This window comes from Episyrphus balteatus, chromosome 1, assembly GCF_945859705.1.
Source record: "Episyrphus balteatus chromosome 1, idEpiBalt1.1, whole genome shotgun sequence".
In the NCBI taxonomy this organism is placed as follows: Eukaryota; Metazoa; Arthropoda; class Insecta; order Diptera; family Syrphidae; genus Episyrphus; species Episyrphus balteatus.
Window position 1 is genome coordinate 101,175,728 of NC_079134.1, and position 16,447 is coordinate 101,192,174.

At 30.9% G+C, this 16,447-nt stretch overlaps 2 protein-coding genes across 2 annotated transcripts in view; one reads left to right on the plus strand and one right to left on the minus strand.

Moving 5' to 3' along the window:
* Window positions 1-1,172: 1,172 nt before the first annotated feature.
* Window positions 1,173-5,092, plus strand: LOC129916421 (maltase A1-like). Its single transcript, XM_055996346.1, has 5 exons — window positions 1,173-1,398; window positions 2,495-3,679; window positions 3,855-4,050; window positions 4,694-4,834; window positions 4,904-5,092. Exons 1-5 carry the CDS (start codon window positions 1,260-1,262, stop codon window positions 4,968-4,970), a joined length of 1,728 nt encoding a protein of 575 aa, XP_055852321.1. The 5' UTR covers window positions 1,173-1,259; the 3' UTR covers window positions 4,971-5,092.
* Window positions 5,093-11,646: 6,554 nt separating this feature from the next.
* LOC129916449 (COP9 signalosome complex subunit 7) overlaps window positions 11,647-16,447 on the minus strand; it is a 56,881-nt gene continuing 52,080 nt past the window's right edge. Inside the window, exons 4-6 of the mRNA XM_055996426.1 lie at window positions 15,700-15,920; window positions 12,074-12,209; window positions 11,647-11,826 (exon numbers count right to left, since the gene is read on the minus strand). Of these exons, the coding sequence (XP_055852401.1) occupies window positions 11,795-11,826; window positions 12,074-12,209; window positions 15,700-15,920 (389 nt within the window). The 3' untranslated portion in view covers window positions 11,647-11,794. The remainder of the gene's footprint in view (window positions 11,827-12,073; window positions 12,210-15,699; window positions 15,921-16,447) is intronic.

Sequence of the window (16,447 nt, forward strand, 5' to 3'; positions counted from 1 at the left end):
CTTTTTTTGTTGCATTTTCAAATTCATGTGACAATAAGAAAAAAATTTTTTTTCGGAAAAGCAATGGCTAGTCGTTAAGTAAAATTCATTGAAGTTCTTGAAACCCACCTTTAACTTTCTGTGCGATCATTGGTTGCTGAGATATCGATAATCAAAGACAAAAGGATCATTTTCCATTTGAAGACCGATATCTCGGCGAGAAGTGGACGTATCGAGGTTTTCAAAAAACCAAATTAAAGCTAAATGAAGAAAGTATCCGATCCTTATAGTGGTTAAGCTAAAAAACGCTCGTAGACCAAAAAAAAAACTAAAAAAATTTTGAAAATTTTTTTGTTGCTGGTTTTTCTGCGATCACTCAAAAACCGCAGAGGTTAACAAATTTTAAAGTTCTAATCCAAAAACTAGACACTTGGAAATACAATTTCCTTCTTTATCGATTTCTTGTACGACCATTTCTTTCGAAGTTACGGCCTGTTGAAAATTGCCCAAAAATTTGGAATTTTTTTTTTGATCCCTTAATTTTGTCCAGTATGAATGAGAGAAAATTTTTTCTAAATGGACCGGTCCGATTTAAAAGGAACCTCTATAAGTGGACCACCTCCTAATCGGACCACTTTTCTTCGGTCCCAAGGGTGGTCCAATTAAACAGGTTTTACTGTATAATAATTGTCTCTCCAAATGAGAATAAGTTTTAAATAATTTTTGAAAAAAGAACAACAGACGTGTAAATTTAAAAAATTGAAAAACAAAATGTTAAAAAAGATAACGAAATTAAAAAAAAGTTATCTCTCAACATTTAAAAAATGTGTTAATTGAAATAATGTTTTAATTTCCAAATTATTTCCAATTTTTGAATGAATCAGAATTAAAAATTAAGAAAGCATGATAATTTTCAAGAGCTCTTAAAACTTTGAAGAATTAAACGTAAGAGTTCTGAAGTGATTAACTACAAAAAATGAAAAAAAGATAATGCAAACAGCATGGTTACCATACACGTACTTCAAAAAAAATGTTCCCGAACAAAATCAATAAGATAAAATTGATGACTGCAATTCTTAAAAGATAGTTCATTATATGAACGAAAGTATGTAACTTAAAGTAAATAACATAAGCACGTTTGAACGTAGTGTATACTTCTTAAATGATGTTTCTATAAAAGGAGGCAGTAATTGTCTACATAAAGCATTAATAGTTATTCGAGTTTCTGTGTCGAATCGATGCAGAACGTTTCAAAGTAAAATAACTTATAAATAGCAAAAATGAAGCTTAGTCTAGGCTTAGTCCTAGTAATTGCAACTGTGGTTGTAAATGCTGATTGGTGGCAAAGCGGAAATTTTTATCAAATCTATCCGCGCTCCTTTCGGGATACTGATGGTGATGGAATCGGGGATCTAAACGGTGAGTTAAACTCAAATTCTGCTTAGGACTAATGTCATTTTCGATTGGTTTCACTCATTCATAAAAACTATTTGAATTGGATTTTGAGTGGATTCTGATTTAAAATCATTTTAGATCAACTAATATCCTTTGTATATCAAAATTTATATACAATGTAATATCGTTTTCGATTGGTTTCACTCAAGGATTCACTCATTCTGAAATCGAATGGTACAGGTCAAATCGCTTCCACTCAATTCTGTTAGTTATTCTGTGAAATTTCAAATGTCAAATATAAATAATTTTTTTTCCTTGCAAACGAAATATTAAAAATTTATTTTCAAAAACGGTAATATTCAACAAATTAATGGATCAGTTGGTTTGCAGAATATTTTAAGCAAGTGTATAATGCGTTTGTTTGTTTAATTACAGAAAAAAAGATAACATTTTGAATGAAAAACCAACAAAAATACTGATTAAGTGATTATTTTGACTTTTGAATATTCATGTATTAGTGCTGCTTGATTTGATTCTGATTTTAAATCGAGAAGAGAATTTCTCTTCTGAGAAGCGTTCTTGCTGTCATTTTCAAGTCAATAAAACGGTTTCAGAAGACTTCCAAATGCTTCTGGACGTCCAATCGAAAACGACCTAAGTCTTCTTGACAGTTGTTTTACAGGTGCAAATATTTAAAGAAAGGAAACAAATATGTACCATCAGGAAGTGAACTTTCAGCGCAGCGTCTTAAAAATCCGTATATTCGAAGCTTCGATATCAAGCAGTTTTTTTTTTTTATTCTACACAGAGAAAAATAAGGCAGGGATGACTATGCTTCTGGTATATTTAACTTTATTTCTGGTATATTCAACTTTATTCTGATTAAATACTAGAAGTAAAGTTATCCCTGGCGTTATGTTTTCTCCGTGTAGCTAAAACGGTATTGCTTGAAACATGATAGTTTAAATTTCGAATATCAAAAATCATTTAAGGAATATTATTTTATTTTTGTTATTTTATATATAAATAACCTACGTTTACATACAATAGATTCATTTGCTTCCACTTTTTCCAACACTAGAATTTTCGAGTTTTTTAATATTAACAACCTTTTTTTTAGGTGTCACCGAAAAGCTTCAGTACCTCAAGGATGTCGGTTTTACAGCAGCATGGCTTTCCCCAATTTTCAAATCACCAATGGCCGATTTTGGTTATGACATTTCTGATTTCTATAAAATACACCCAGAATATGGAACCCTTCAAGATTTTGAAAACATGATTAAGAAAGCCAAGGAAATTGGCATGAAGATCATTCTAGATTTTGTGCCAAACCATACCAGTGACGAAAATGAATGGTTCAAAAAATCTGTAGATGGAGATCCAAAATACAAGGATTATTACGTTTGGCACAATGGAATTGTAGACCCAGTTACTGGCGAACGTAAACCTCCAAGCAATTGGCTCAGTGCGTTTCGATATAGCGCATGGGAATGGAATGAAGTACGACAGCAATATTACCTTCATCAATTTGCAATAAAACAACCCGATTTGAATTATCGCAATCCGGCTGTAGTTGAGGAAATGAAAAATGTAATGCGTTACTGGTTAGCTAAAGGTATAAGCGGATTCCGTATTGACGCTTGTCCATTTTTGTTCGAAATAGACTTGGATTCCAATGGTGTCTATCCAGACGAACCAGCAGTAACTAGCGGTTGTCCCGATCCAGATGATTATTGTCATTTACAGCACATCTATACCAATGATCGACCAGAAACTTTTGACATGGTGTACCAATGGCGTGAGCTAGCTGAAAATTATAAAAAGGAAAACGGAAGTGATACGAAAATATTGCTCACAGAAGCATACACTAGCTTTGAAAATATGATGAAATTTTATGGCAGTGGCACGAGGAAAGGGTCCTATGTTCCATTTAATTTTGATTTCATGGGTAACATCAACAAGGACAGCAAAGCAACTGATGTAGTGACAAATGTAAATAAATGGTTGAATGCAATGCCGAAAGGAAAGGACTTTTATCCAAATTGGGTATTGGGAAATCATGATAACAAACGATTAGCGTCAAGATTTGGGGTTGAACGCGCTGATTTGCTCAATATTATGCTTCAAACGCTTCCTGGAAATGCTGTAACTTATAATGGTGAGGAACTAGCCATGACAGATGTTTATATTAGTTGGGCCGACACTGTCGATCCACAAGCATGTAATGCCAACCCGAATAATTTCAATGATTACTCCCGTGATCCAGCCAGAACACCCTTCCAATGGGATGCCTCCTCTAACGCAGGTATGATATTATTTGTAAGAATATGTGAGGTTAGGGCATACTTTTGTACGTCTAACTTTTCTCATTTATCGAGTCACAACCCGACAAAAAGGCTACATATATGATTGAATTGATACCTCTGATATTCTTTTATATTAAATTTGGTATTTTATTGTTTAATTCTGTTTTTATATAGGTTTTACGGAAGGCAATGATACGTGGCTGCCTGTTTCGGGAGATTATAAAACCAAAAATGTTCTAATGCAAGAAAGAGCTCCACACAGTCATTTGCAGATTTTCAAGAAGCTCATTCGCCTACGAAAAGAACCTTCAATGCAGGACATATATAATCTTGACATCAAATCAGTGAATAATATTGTCATTTATAGCAGGTAACATTCATACAAGTAGATATATGTATTCTACACATATAAGCCGTGTTTAATTAATAACTGTGTTCGTAAGTTATTATATTTAAATAGGGTAAGCTACAACAAACGATTGCTAAGGATAAACAAAAGTATTCGTTTATTGTGGTTTGCAGAAAGTAATTTTGTTGCTGAACTTATAAATTTTGTTTCCTTCAACAACAAACAATTACCAATAATAAAATAAAAGCAATCACTTGTTGCTTAACAGCGTTAAATGCTTTTTAACCTGGGGTGAAATCGGCTAACGCGATAGTTGAAGTCAATTAACTATAAATTATGGAGCAAGTAATTTTTTGATGTTAACCGATTCCACCCCTGGGCCCCTGTTCTGTAACTTTATCACTGGCGATAAACGTTTTTCAACGTCTCTAAAATCCACTTTCTTCCATAAATAAAGCAAAATTTATTTCAAATTCAGAATTTATGAATTAAGAAATTATGATCTGGAACAAAATTTCTTTTATTTTGATGAGGTTTAATGGATTTTAAGGTCATTAAAATATTTTATCGCCAGTGATAAAAGTTACAGAACATGGGCACAGGATACAGTTTCTAATAAAAAACGACTATAATTTCTATAAAAAATTTAATTTTTGTTTTTTAGATACACACAAGGTAGTGATAGGTATGTTATCATTTTGAATTTGGGAACAACGGATCAAACTATTGACATCAGTTCATATTTCCCAACCGTCAGAAGGGTGGAAGTTATAACAACATCAATTCAATCTAACTACAACGATGGGTAAGACAGTTTTTTTTTTTTTTAAACGCATCACATTTTATTGTTTTATTTTTGTTTGTATACATGCAGAGAGGTGATCGATGCGACAAGATTTGTTGCCAAGGGACAAGTTGGAACTGTTGTTGTTCAAATTTAATTTGTTGGAATAACATGTAAATTCATTTTTTTAAACATTCAAACAAAGTTGAAATAGTTATGAACCTGTTGAACAAAATATTGAAATAAAACTATTTTAAATAAAAAAACATTACACAATAATTATTTAAAGCGTCGACTTTTCAATAGCCAGATAAGCCCCAGTTAAGTCTTATTCCTACGAATAAATGTTTTTTTTTTATATTTTATAAATTTCATGAGAATTAATTTTATAAGAAAACGCAGAATTGAATTTGCATATACCTACATAGCTGATTTTTTGTACAAAGCTTTCTGCAACAGAATTTCCCAAATATCAATAGGTGTTTTTCTGGTAAAGCTATCCGCAGTGATTTTCCAAAATATCGACGATGAAAAAAAAATTTAGGTAGGTATAAGTCCTTACCTATGCATAACAAGATGAAGGAATAAATAAACAAATATACTTTGTAGTGTAAAGTAAATGACTATTCATGAAGAGTCCAATAACTTTTTACATGATGGTTGAGACATTTCGGTATTAATTTAATTCGATCAGGCATTTAAAAATACCTCGAAATCATGTATAGTATTAATAAACATGTTTCATTACTAGGGCGTTCGTTATTTAGAGAATCAAGTTCTTAAGTGGGAAAACTGTTTCTAAATAATAAAAAAAAAATCCCCTAATTTTTTCAGATTTTTATTTTTGATGACGCCCCGCAGAGGGTTAATTTTTTTGTTTTTGAAATAGGTATATGTTGACTTATGGGGTCATTTTTTTTTAGATATTAGAACATGCATGTCTTTTTTTGGGTTTTATTTTTCATGCTACTCATATGCTTGTTTTAGTAAAATATGCTTGGTTTAATAAACCCAAAAAAGACATGCATGTCCTGACTAAACCCCTGGTCCTAGAAAAATGATTTATACCTTTTTGAAAAGGGTGTTTCATATAGAAAAGAACTTCATCAAAAACTTGAACAATAAGGCTATACCTATCTAAAAAAACGGCCTAATAAGTCAACACATACTTATTTGAAATGAGAAAAGACTTTAACCCTCTTGGGGCGCCATCTAGCGTCAAAATAAAAATCTGAAAAAATTAAGGGAATTTTGTTTTATTATTTAGAAACTTAGGAACTTGATTCAAAAATAAGGAACGCCCTATCAGTGGCGAAGGGTTCATATTAGTCGATTATTTCCGTCTTACCTTTTGAATTTCTCAAACTCAACAACATACTTCTGGCAACATGAATATAATTTAAATCAACACCTGCACACGCTTTCAACATTATTTCAACAACTCTGCTTCAGTTATACTCTACACACCTATCTGCTTTTCAACTCACATCAAACACAAAGCTAGAGCAAAAAAAAAGGTAACCCGAAAAATGTCGTCCTAGGCCATGTGTGAATTGCGTTAGGTAAGTTTTATTTGAAGAAAAGCAGTTAGGAAAATATAAAAGGTAGGTATAGAACAAGAAAATAACACGCTCCTTTCCGACTTATTATCTGAATTTTTATATGTCAAAGGTATCCACTGTGATAAGTAATATGCGTGGATGTTGTATTTAATGTCATAAGGCATTTTTGTTGACAAGAAGTGCATAAAATAACTGCAATTTCCATGAAGTGGCACAACTGCCCCAATTGAATTCAGTACGTCCCAAGCAGAACGCAGTGCAGTTTTGAAAATACATAATAAAAAATTAGATGATGCAAAAATTGTAAAAATTTTTAGGTAGTAAGATTTAGTGTTTTGATTATGACTTTAATATCATTGGTCGACAAACAAAAAAGTCGAGAGCAAGAACTTTGCTTTGGAATTTTTAGAATTTAGTGTTCTGAATTCAGAAGTCACAATGTCGTTTGCTAACCTCTAAGATTTTGAAATATAAATTTCTAATTGGAATAATTTTTGAAAAAATTTAATTTTGAAAAGAAATAAATATATTTTTATAGGTACCTGCAATAAAATACGAGTATGACTTTTTGAGATTCAAAAATTAGTTTTCTAAAAAAATACACGTTGAAAGAATTCCACTTCAAAAGTACCGAAAAATAACGTTTTCTACCAGTTAATACCTATTCAAGTATTTAAAAAACGTGAAGGTCCAATGCAATTTTCACTTCGGGAAAATCCTTTAGAAAAGTATGGTTTTGTTCAAGATCTATTTTGTTACTTTATAGGTATTATTTTCCCTTAGAGGATTCAAATAATTTTTATTATTATTATTATTATTATATACATAGTACTTCGTACATGAATGTACGAACTACTGACACTTATCAGCGCGGCAACTGAGGCCATTTGGCTGAGACAACACCAGACAATGACAAAGAGAAGGACAGATAGACACAAAGAAAGAACATATAACATAGAACTACGTGGCACAGAGGAGGAGACATAGTTGAAAATTGTCTCATATTATCGCACAGGTGGCTTCAGTTAAGCTGGCGATTTAGAAAAAACTTCTGAGCCGACCGTTGGGCTCGAACCCACGATGTCTGGCTCTGAAGTCATCTACTTATTCCTCTGTGCCATGGCCACCTGCCAAATAATTTTTATCAGTTTAGTTTTATGAAGAAAACAAAATCGTAGTTAAAGGACGCAGGACGCTCTTACTTAAAGATTTGTATCATTTAATAATTACAAATAGAAGTGACACCGCAGATTACTCTGCAACTATAAGAGTACCGGAAGATAGATGAACTACATGTTTGCGCCTCAACTATTTTGTATTTTCGAGTTGAGTCTTAACTAATAATTTTTTTAAACCTTCATAAAAAAATTAATAATTTATTATTATACATTTCAAAGAGCTTATATTGATATAAGTTTTCGTATTTTGAAAAGTCATATTAGTCTAGAGAACAAGGACGATGCTTTTTGCTCCTACTGGCCTAGGTTCGAATACCGGTAAAATTTGAAATTGTTTTTTTTTTTTGTTTTTGCGGAGATTTTTGTTGAGAAATTTAATTAATTTTTATTCTAGTAATGTAAAAAAAAAAAAAAAAAAAAACAATCTCAATTTCCCGTCAGATTCGAACCTAGGCAGGTAAACTTAACACACATTCACCTTATCCTCTAGGCTTCTAGGCTATCTCCACTTTTTGAAATAGGAAAACTTTTATCTATATGTATAAGCTGTTTAGGATTTGATTTTGGGTTGCTGGATTTGCTTTTGGATTATTGGCTTTGCTTTTGGATTGTTGGATTTGCTTTTTTTATTCAACGCACGATATTAGCGCCGATAATTTTACAGCGGAAGTTTCCCTGGGTGTCCACTTCTATTTGTAATTATTCAATGATTTGTATACACCTATATAACTGTTGCTTCTGTCGACGTCGAGAGATCTTTTTAGCTCTAAGGCGATTTCATGCATACATATTTAAGACATTCTCAAGGAGAAGATAGATTTTCTGATCTAGCACTTATATAGGTAGAAAAAAACTTCTTCTAAATTCTAATTACTAAAAGTAGGCTTGCACACTTTTTAATGGAAACTTTATTAAAAAAAAAATATATATATATATCTAATGATTTTGACAATTGGTTGGAATTGCTTAATTTCATGGCTTGAAACGCAGAAATGCATTAAACATTTGGAATTGAATTTCTTGGTGACTAATTTTTCTTCGACTTACCATTTGAAATCATTCACGCCTCGCCACTGCGCCCTATTCATTATCTATACTTTGATATGCAAAAAAGCGAGTGAAAACAGAAAAACTCTTGTATCTACCCTTCCAGATGGAATACAAGGTAGCCCAATACCAAAATGACTATTATTTTGAATACTACCAACGATGTTAATTTCATGCATTTATCATAAAGCGCACAATTGACCTCTTTTTTATGCTACCCGCCCCACTATGTAAAAATTCAAACCGCAGATGGATTTAACTTCTATTCTTATCCGCAGCTTCGTGTTGTTTGTAATACGCTTTTATTAGCTTCACTTGTAACTATGTGTTTCTATGCCTTCTAGGTTTTGAGAAAATTGAAAAATAATTTTATCAACATTTTCTTTTTACAAATTATTTTTTTTATTTTTCAATTTACTCAAAACCTAGAAGGCATAGAAACACATAGTTTTCTCTGTTCGATAAGGAATCAGTTGAGGTAGTTTTCTGTATGAGTCAATTTTTTATTAAAATTCACAGTCTGGACAAAAATAGTAACTAATGATTGTTTTTTTTAATTTTCGCCTATTTTTGACTTTCAAATCGATTATTTCAAAAACAATTGCTTGAAATATATTGATTTAAAAATGTAAAAATAAATGTACAATTACGACTTTCGGAAATGTTGTTGTTGTTTTTTGATAATTTTTTGTTTTATTTTAATAATTTTTTTAAAAAATTGCCCCTCCCTCCAATAGTAAAACATGATTGTATTGAACTCCTCTACAAAAAACCGTTATCAAATCCTGGCCCCCAAGTAATCGTACTACGTGCCAAAATAACATTTTTGTTCTGTGCCCAAACGTTCGAATTTCTGTATCAGGGTTGAAATCGTAAAATTGGTGAAGGTCCAAAAAACCGTTTTTTGCCCCTAACGCCAGATTTTGTGTTAGGGTGTTAGGGACTTTTTAAATACCGTTTCGTAATCAGTGCGACTAGCTCTACAAAACGTGATAGGTCTCCGCCCGCGTATATTTTGATACCCTCTTTTTGTAACAGTGTAATAATTGTATGAATATGCTTGGTGCATGCTAGGAGGTCTAATTTTTTTATTACAAAATATTTACAACTGAATTCAGATAAGCTGAATATTTTGCTTTGAGTAGGTATTAGGCATATTAATAATAGTAGTAGTAATAAAATATTTTCTTTCTAATTTTAATGGACTTTGAGAAACCCACTGCCTAGGAAAAGGGTAAAAATCATACATACACCGAGGGAAAAAACAACTTAAAATCAACAAAAACCACGTTGATTCAACTATTTTTCGGGATGATTTTGCGTTGAAGACGATAATTTTAAAATCAAAGTAGAACATCGTTAGTTTAAAGTGGTTTACCGTTATAAAAACATCTTTAAATCAAAGTTGTTTCAACTTTCAAAAAAGACATCAATTTATTAAAAAAAAATAGAAAAAATGGACAGCCGCTGGGGATCGAACCTACAACTCTTGTGTTACTAGGCGAATGCTTAACCAACGTGGTATCTCACTGTTGAAAATTAGAGTGATAAAATGCAACAATTTTATTTTTCAATTTTTATTTTTCAATTTCTCAAAATTTTCTATTTATTTGTTTACAACAAAAAATATAGAGCGGGCGGCCACTGCTGAAACGCTCAACTCATCGAGCTAAAGAAAATTTCAAATGGGAAGTGAAAGAGGGCTATTAGTAGTTACGAAAACCACAGGTCTTCCCGTTCGCATCCTGGCACGATTGGCGTGGTAAAGTGCATCGTGCATTTCATAGAGTTAAAAGACAATATTGGTGTCAAATTAAAGGTGCTATTGTCAGCTATCAAAATTCAGAGGTCTTCCGGGCGAAAGTCTGGCAGTTTTGCCATGCAGCCCGTTTTAAGGTTAGAAGCGATAAAAGTGAGTTTTTTCATAAAGTCTTGTTTTTTGGTATTTTGGTGGATGAGTTAAGGAGTTTTTTCACTATAAAATAAAAATAAGAGTTATTAGCATTTAAATATAAAACGATGTTTTGGAAAAAGCTTGATAGTTTATTAACAATGGCCCAAAGTATATGCAAAACTACGAATAATTCACGAAAAAGTCTCAAATAATACGCTGCGCCCCTTACAACTTACCGAATTAAAAGGCGACTTTAATTTCAAATTAAAGCTAATAATGTCTTTTTCTTTAAATCATAAAAATTACACGATCTACTTAACTAAAACAAAAACTTCATAAGACAGAAATTATTGTATGTTCATAAAATACTTCAGATACAACATTGTACCCACCTTAACGGAAATATCTTCTGCAGAACCTGTTGCTGAGAAAATGCCACTATATCGTCTTGTCGACTATGTCATCTTAAGCAGATCTACAAAAATTATATTTAGCAAAGGCAATTTCCTTTATTGACTAATTAATTTCAATTTCAATGCTGAGCTCTGGATTTTTTTATTTTCACCCTTAATAGAAAATGTATGTCATCTTAAGCAGATCTCCCCTATTAATATTTTAGGAAATTCAATTAAAGATAAACATTACTTTTTAATCTAATCCGAAGAAAAATCTACCGACTAGCAACACTGCAGCTTGGGAAATTTGGTCCATCGGCTTAATTAAAGATTTTTTTAATTTTTTCATTTCAAAGCTAAAATTTTCAATGGAGTTGCAGTTCCTAAAATTTTCATTTCAATCGCTGACTTTAAGTGCGGAATTCAGAGTCGTCACTCAAGTAAAAAATTTTCTCAAGCACAAGTCTAAGATGAATTTTTTGAGTGTTTGCTCATGCATTTAATTCAAAATGTCCTCAGTTGTAATTTATAAGCTTAAAGTTAAAAAAACCCTAAAATTTTCTTAACTTAAGGAGTAGCTGAATTGGGCCAAACCGAGAGCAAATGTTCACTTGAGTAAATTTTTGACTTGAGGGACGATTGTGAACTCCGCTCTAAGTTATTTTTTATTTAAAAAATTACTTAAAATTAAATTGAAACAACGATTATTATGTTATTTAAAAATCAGAGGTAGGATTTATTAAACAATTCAAACTCAGAGTTAACGAAAAAAAAAAAACATTTCAAAAGAGAATTACAAATAATAATAAAAAAAGATGACACATCCTTCCATTTACAGAATTCGGATCCATTAAAAAAATATTTCGAAATCCAATTGAGAGGCGGTGATATTAAATAATTTTGTATTACTTTCCCAGCGATGAAAATTTAAAAGATCCTAAAAAGAATTATTTTAATAATTTTTCTTATAAATTTAATGTTTGTATGAAAAAAATAAAGTAATTTTTTTGATGAACTACCATTTTTTTAATAGACACGTATGATTTTATTTTTTGTATATACAAATGTAGGTATAAACGAGAAAACTTTAACATAATTTTAATGAAGATAACATGTCAGCTTGAAATACTTCAATAATACACAGGTAACAATCTATGTAAAAGGCTTGAACCATGATGACTTACCAGAAGGACGTGCTGTCTTTGATTTACATGTTTTTTTACGAGCTTCGTGACTTGTAGATGATTCACGTGATTCTGTTTGCATAACATCATCAGATTCGTTGAGTTGGGTTTTTAAAGTCTTTTTTAGATTAATCAACTAAAGAATAAATGAAAGAAAATATTTGTTATTAATAATTTTATTTAAAAATATTATTATAGAACATAATAAACAGGTATAAAAGAATAACAATAAATTTGTTCTGCGTGTAAACACGCGCGAAACGTCGACGAAATTATAGAAAACCATCAAATTATTAAAGGCTGGGCCCTTTATCCTTATTTACTCATTTACTTACTGACAGAACATAATCAAAATTATAAAACATGCAAAAAGACAGAAAATTGAAATTACAAATAAGGGAGCTCCCTGTCCACCTGCATTATTAACTCAATATGTGAGAAAAAGAAAGCTAATAAATCAAAACTATATAGGATTTTAAAACAATAAGGAAAACCCGATTGTTTTAATAAGTTTTCTTTCTTGGATGAAAACCATAGAGAAATCATATTGTTTTTGTTCTATTTTATGTGGTCTATTTTTCTCTGTGTAGAAAAAAATATGATGCCCTGTCTAGGCTGGGGTAAATTAACGCCCCCTTCTACGATATTTTTCTTGTTTTGACCAAATCTATACAAACTTTAGCTTTTTTTTGTTCATATTAGGTCTGTTTAATTAATGTGATCCGCACAGAAAAGATTCGAAAAGTACAAGTTTTGTGTTTCATGAAAAAAATTTGGCCCCAACTTGTTCTACAAACTGTCAGTTTATGTTTCATGAAGTTTTTCAGCACAGAAAATTTCAAGTTTTTCTGCCCCTACTTTTAGGGTAGAGCAAGTGAGTGAAAAGTGTCAATTATCAGCTGTTTGTTTGATTGTGAAAAAAAATTAAAGAAAATAAGATTTTAAAAAGTGAATTTCTTATGAATTTTTGATTAATAACACCGAAAAAATACGGGAATATTAAAAGTGCTAGTAAACCATTTATTTGAGTGAAAAATCATTTCAAAAAAAGATTTTTGTATTTAAAATTTTGCAACTGATATAGATAACTGTGAATTAGGTTAAATACGAAGTTCTTTCTTGTTCTGACAGTATTAACAAACTTGTGCTGCTCTGATCTGTTCTGTCCTAGATTTTTTTCACTAAACAGACCTATTCTGTATTTTATAATAATTATTACTTGAAGGAATGGCAACCCTAGACAATTTTGACATCTTGCAGCTGTCGATGACAAACGCATTCGAAATCAGCGACCCCACAAATTTGTATAATGTGCCCTTGATTATGAAAGTACACTTAGTCAAGTTTTTAATTTTTTTAGAGAGGTCTAAATTCTAGGATGGATAGGCACTAAAGAACATTCTTGTACAACCACGGAACAAGTGCTAATAGGCTAAATTTTTTTTGTCCGTGTTTTGATATTCTAAAATTGATTTTCAAAAATTATAAATTATTTAAAAATCATATGTCATATGCTGTATAATACCAACGACTGTTGTTGTTAATTTTGTGAATCTTCATCGTGGTTTGTCCTTTAAAATCGCGACTATACGGAAAAGAGATATAGCGTATTAGACTTAAATGTGAGTTGCTCACTGTTAATTCAGCACTATATATAAAACTATTGAACTCCGTCGAACCAAATACTGAAAAGAAAAAATTCCATTTACCAAGTATTTTAGTTTAAAAAATTCTTGGACAGAAAGAACATTGTGATGACATTTTTTTGTTAGGTATATCATTCTCTTATACCAAGAATAAGTTAAAGTATGATTTCTTTAGCGGGCTTTAAAAATATTTAATTGTTGTTATATGTGTAATGGTCTTTGCTTTTATGAAGGCACATTTTAAAAAGTGGTATTGATCTTAAAATGTCCACTTAAAATATACATTTTTTTAACCACTTTATGCTAAAAAAATTTCAAATCCATTAAATTACAATTTTCAAATAGAATAGGTATTGCATTATGAGGTTATATATGTAATTAAATATTCATTGCTTTTATTCTGTTTACTGCCATTGTTTTATGCTATGCATACATATTCGAACATAAATAATAACCTTAAGCAAAAGGCTTAGTTTTACTATTAGTCAGTTTTATTTTATTACATACTCACCCAATTGAGAACCGAATGTGAGTCTTTTTTTGTATTATGTTAACCCTTCGTTGATCTGAATCATTTTGGTAATAAATTGTTTTGGTGAACTAACACAACTTCTCTAATATTGGAATGAGTGAGTGTGTTGAATTTTGTGTAAAAGCAAATGCGGTTTAAAAGGCTGGTTGAAATGAACAACAAGAGACATTTGTATTATTCAGGGAATGTAGCAATTAATTTAACATTTATGATACCCTTAGTGACCTGCTGTGCTCCGCGGAATTGTTGATTTTAATTTGTGGCTGAAGTAATGAATGTCAAAACGATAATAATTCATTAACATCATAACAACAGTGGACTAATTGAAATACAGATTTTGGCATAACAATGTTTTCAACTGCTTGCGTATTATCATTTTTAAATGGTACATAATAAAAGAAACAAGTTAAATGCAACTAGATTGAATAAAATCATGTATTATAATTTTATTCACAAATTGGTTTTGGTTAAAATTATCACAACAAAAACATTACTGTTAAAAAAAGAGCCAAGCTCTCCTATGTTGAAATTATGCTGGCACAAAAAGTATTGAGATGTAAAAGTTTACCAAGTTCTAAAGTTTGGGTTCAAATTCGTATCAATAAAATTTTGATTGTTCTCTTGACAATTTTTCCATTTAATCAATGTTTGAAGCTATCAAGTTGGTGCTTTATGTAGAAAAGGATACATGTAATTGAATAATAACACCTGATAGCGCGAGGACTAATGTTTGATAAATAATTTTGGATTGAAAAATAAAACATTTTTAAGAGCTCTGCACGCTCTGAATTAGCAATCCAAGTATGTAATTGAACGGTTTTGGCACTCACTCGAATATTGTCCGCCAATCAAACAACATCTCTAATCATTAAATTATCATTAGTTTTAGTAATTGTATAAGTAATTAAATAAATGAACTATTTAAGAAAAGTTAAAGTGTTTCTTAAACAAAATCTGAATTTCGTATCTTCGAAAACTCAGGATTTTTTTTATTGACCAATTTATCCATGCACTTAACTAAAGGAAAAAGTAAAATAAACTTTACCAAAATAAATTGAAGTTGAAAAACGCGAAACAGAAGAAAATATAGAGCAAATTTATAGTGACCCCTAGTTATCGAAATTCGAAGTTAAAGAAAAACCAAATAAGGGATTTCGAAGTAAAAAAAACAACAACAAGTACGTTTTATCATTCCATGCTCAATGATTTGACATGCACAAGCACATTGCAATAATGAAGTGATTGTATTTTTTATTTTTTTTCAAAATATACAGCATTATTCTATTTGTCTCTATGAAAGCTCTAATTTAAGACCTAATGAGGATAAAGGTAAAATTTTGACACAAAATTACTTTGGTTAAAATTTTGTAACTACGTCATTATTGCAATGGAGATGCGATGTTTTTATGCATCAACACTTTTTGATGGTGAATTATCAAATTACTCACTTCTTGATCTATGCGCTCTTTGTTCTTCAAACGTTTAGCCTTTTCAGAGTTAGCTCGATTAATTTGCTCTTCAATGCACTTGGAAATAGCATCGCAAGCATCTGACCATTCCTGTAATGTATTAGCAATTTTAGTTGTGTAACCAGGTGGAATATCTCTTCCTTGTGCAAAGTCAATTTCGAGAAACCTATTGTTTTGAAAAAGTTTTCCATGAATTATATCTGAAAAAAAAAAATAGAATTAACATTGCAGTAAATCTCAAGTACCAGAAGAAACATTTCATAAGAAAAAAAAAAACTTATAAAAATAGTATATCCTAGACAAGTTACTTGAAACAAATTTCGACAAGAAAATGGAAAGGAGAAACTTTCCCTTACTTTGACTACCTCTGTGTAGAAAAAGTATAGATTTCCCAAGCGACCAACATGTTTAATGTACCAAGATGAAATTTAAACGGATACTGGGGTTTCAGCTAACGAGATTTTGTTTTGTGGATATTTGACGACTAAGTAATCTCATTTAAAGATTATCAACAAACTTTGTACCCAAACATAACAAATTTGTGAGAAGATACGGAGTTCCAAGTAAATTGTGAACCAAAAATACACAAGCGTAGTATAAGAATGAACGGCAGCACTTGGTTGATTTGTTTACTTTAGAACAGTTATTTTAACATAAAAAGATACTCAAGTTAATGTAGAAATGGGTTTCTTGAAAAGAAAAATATATCAAAAAATTATAAAAACAA

Bases quoted from the DNA above. Each gene is read 5' to 3' on its own strand.
- LOC129916421 (XM_055996346.1), top strand. From the start codon at position 1,260: ATGAAGCTTAGTCTAGGCTTAGTCCTAGTAATTGCAACTGTGGTTGTA. The intron at 1,399-2,494 runs GTGAGTTAAACT...CCTTTTTTTTAG, and splicing joins TGGAATCGGGGATCTAAACG to GTGTCACCGAAAAGCTTCAG. The intron at 4,051-4,693 runs GTAACATTCATA...TTTGTTTTTTAG, and splicing joins AATATTGTCATTTATAGCAG to ATACACACAAGGTAGTGATA.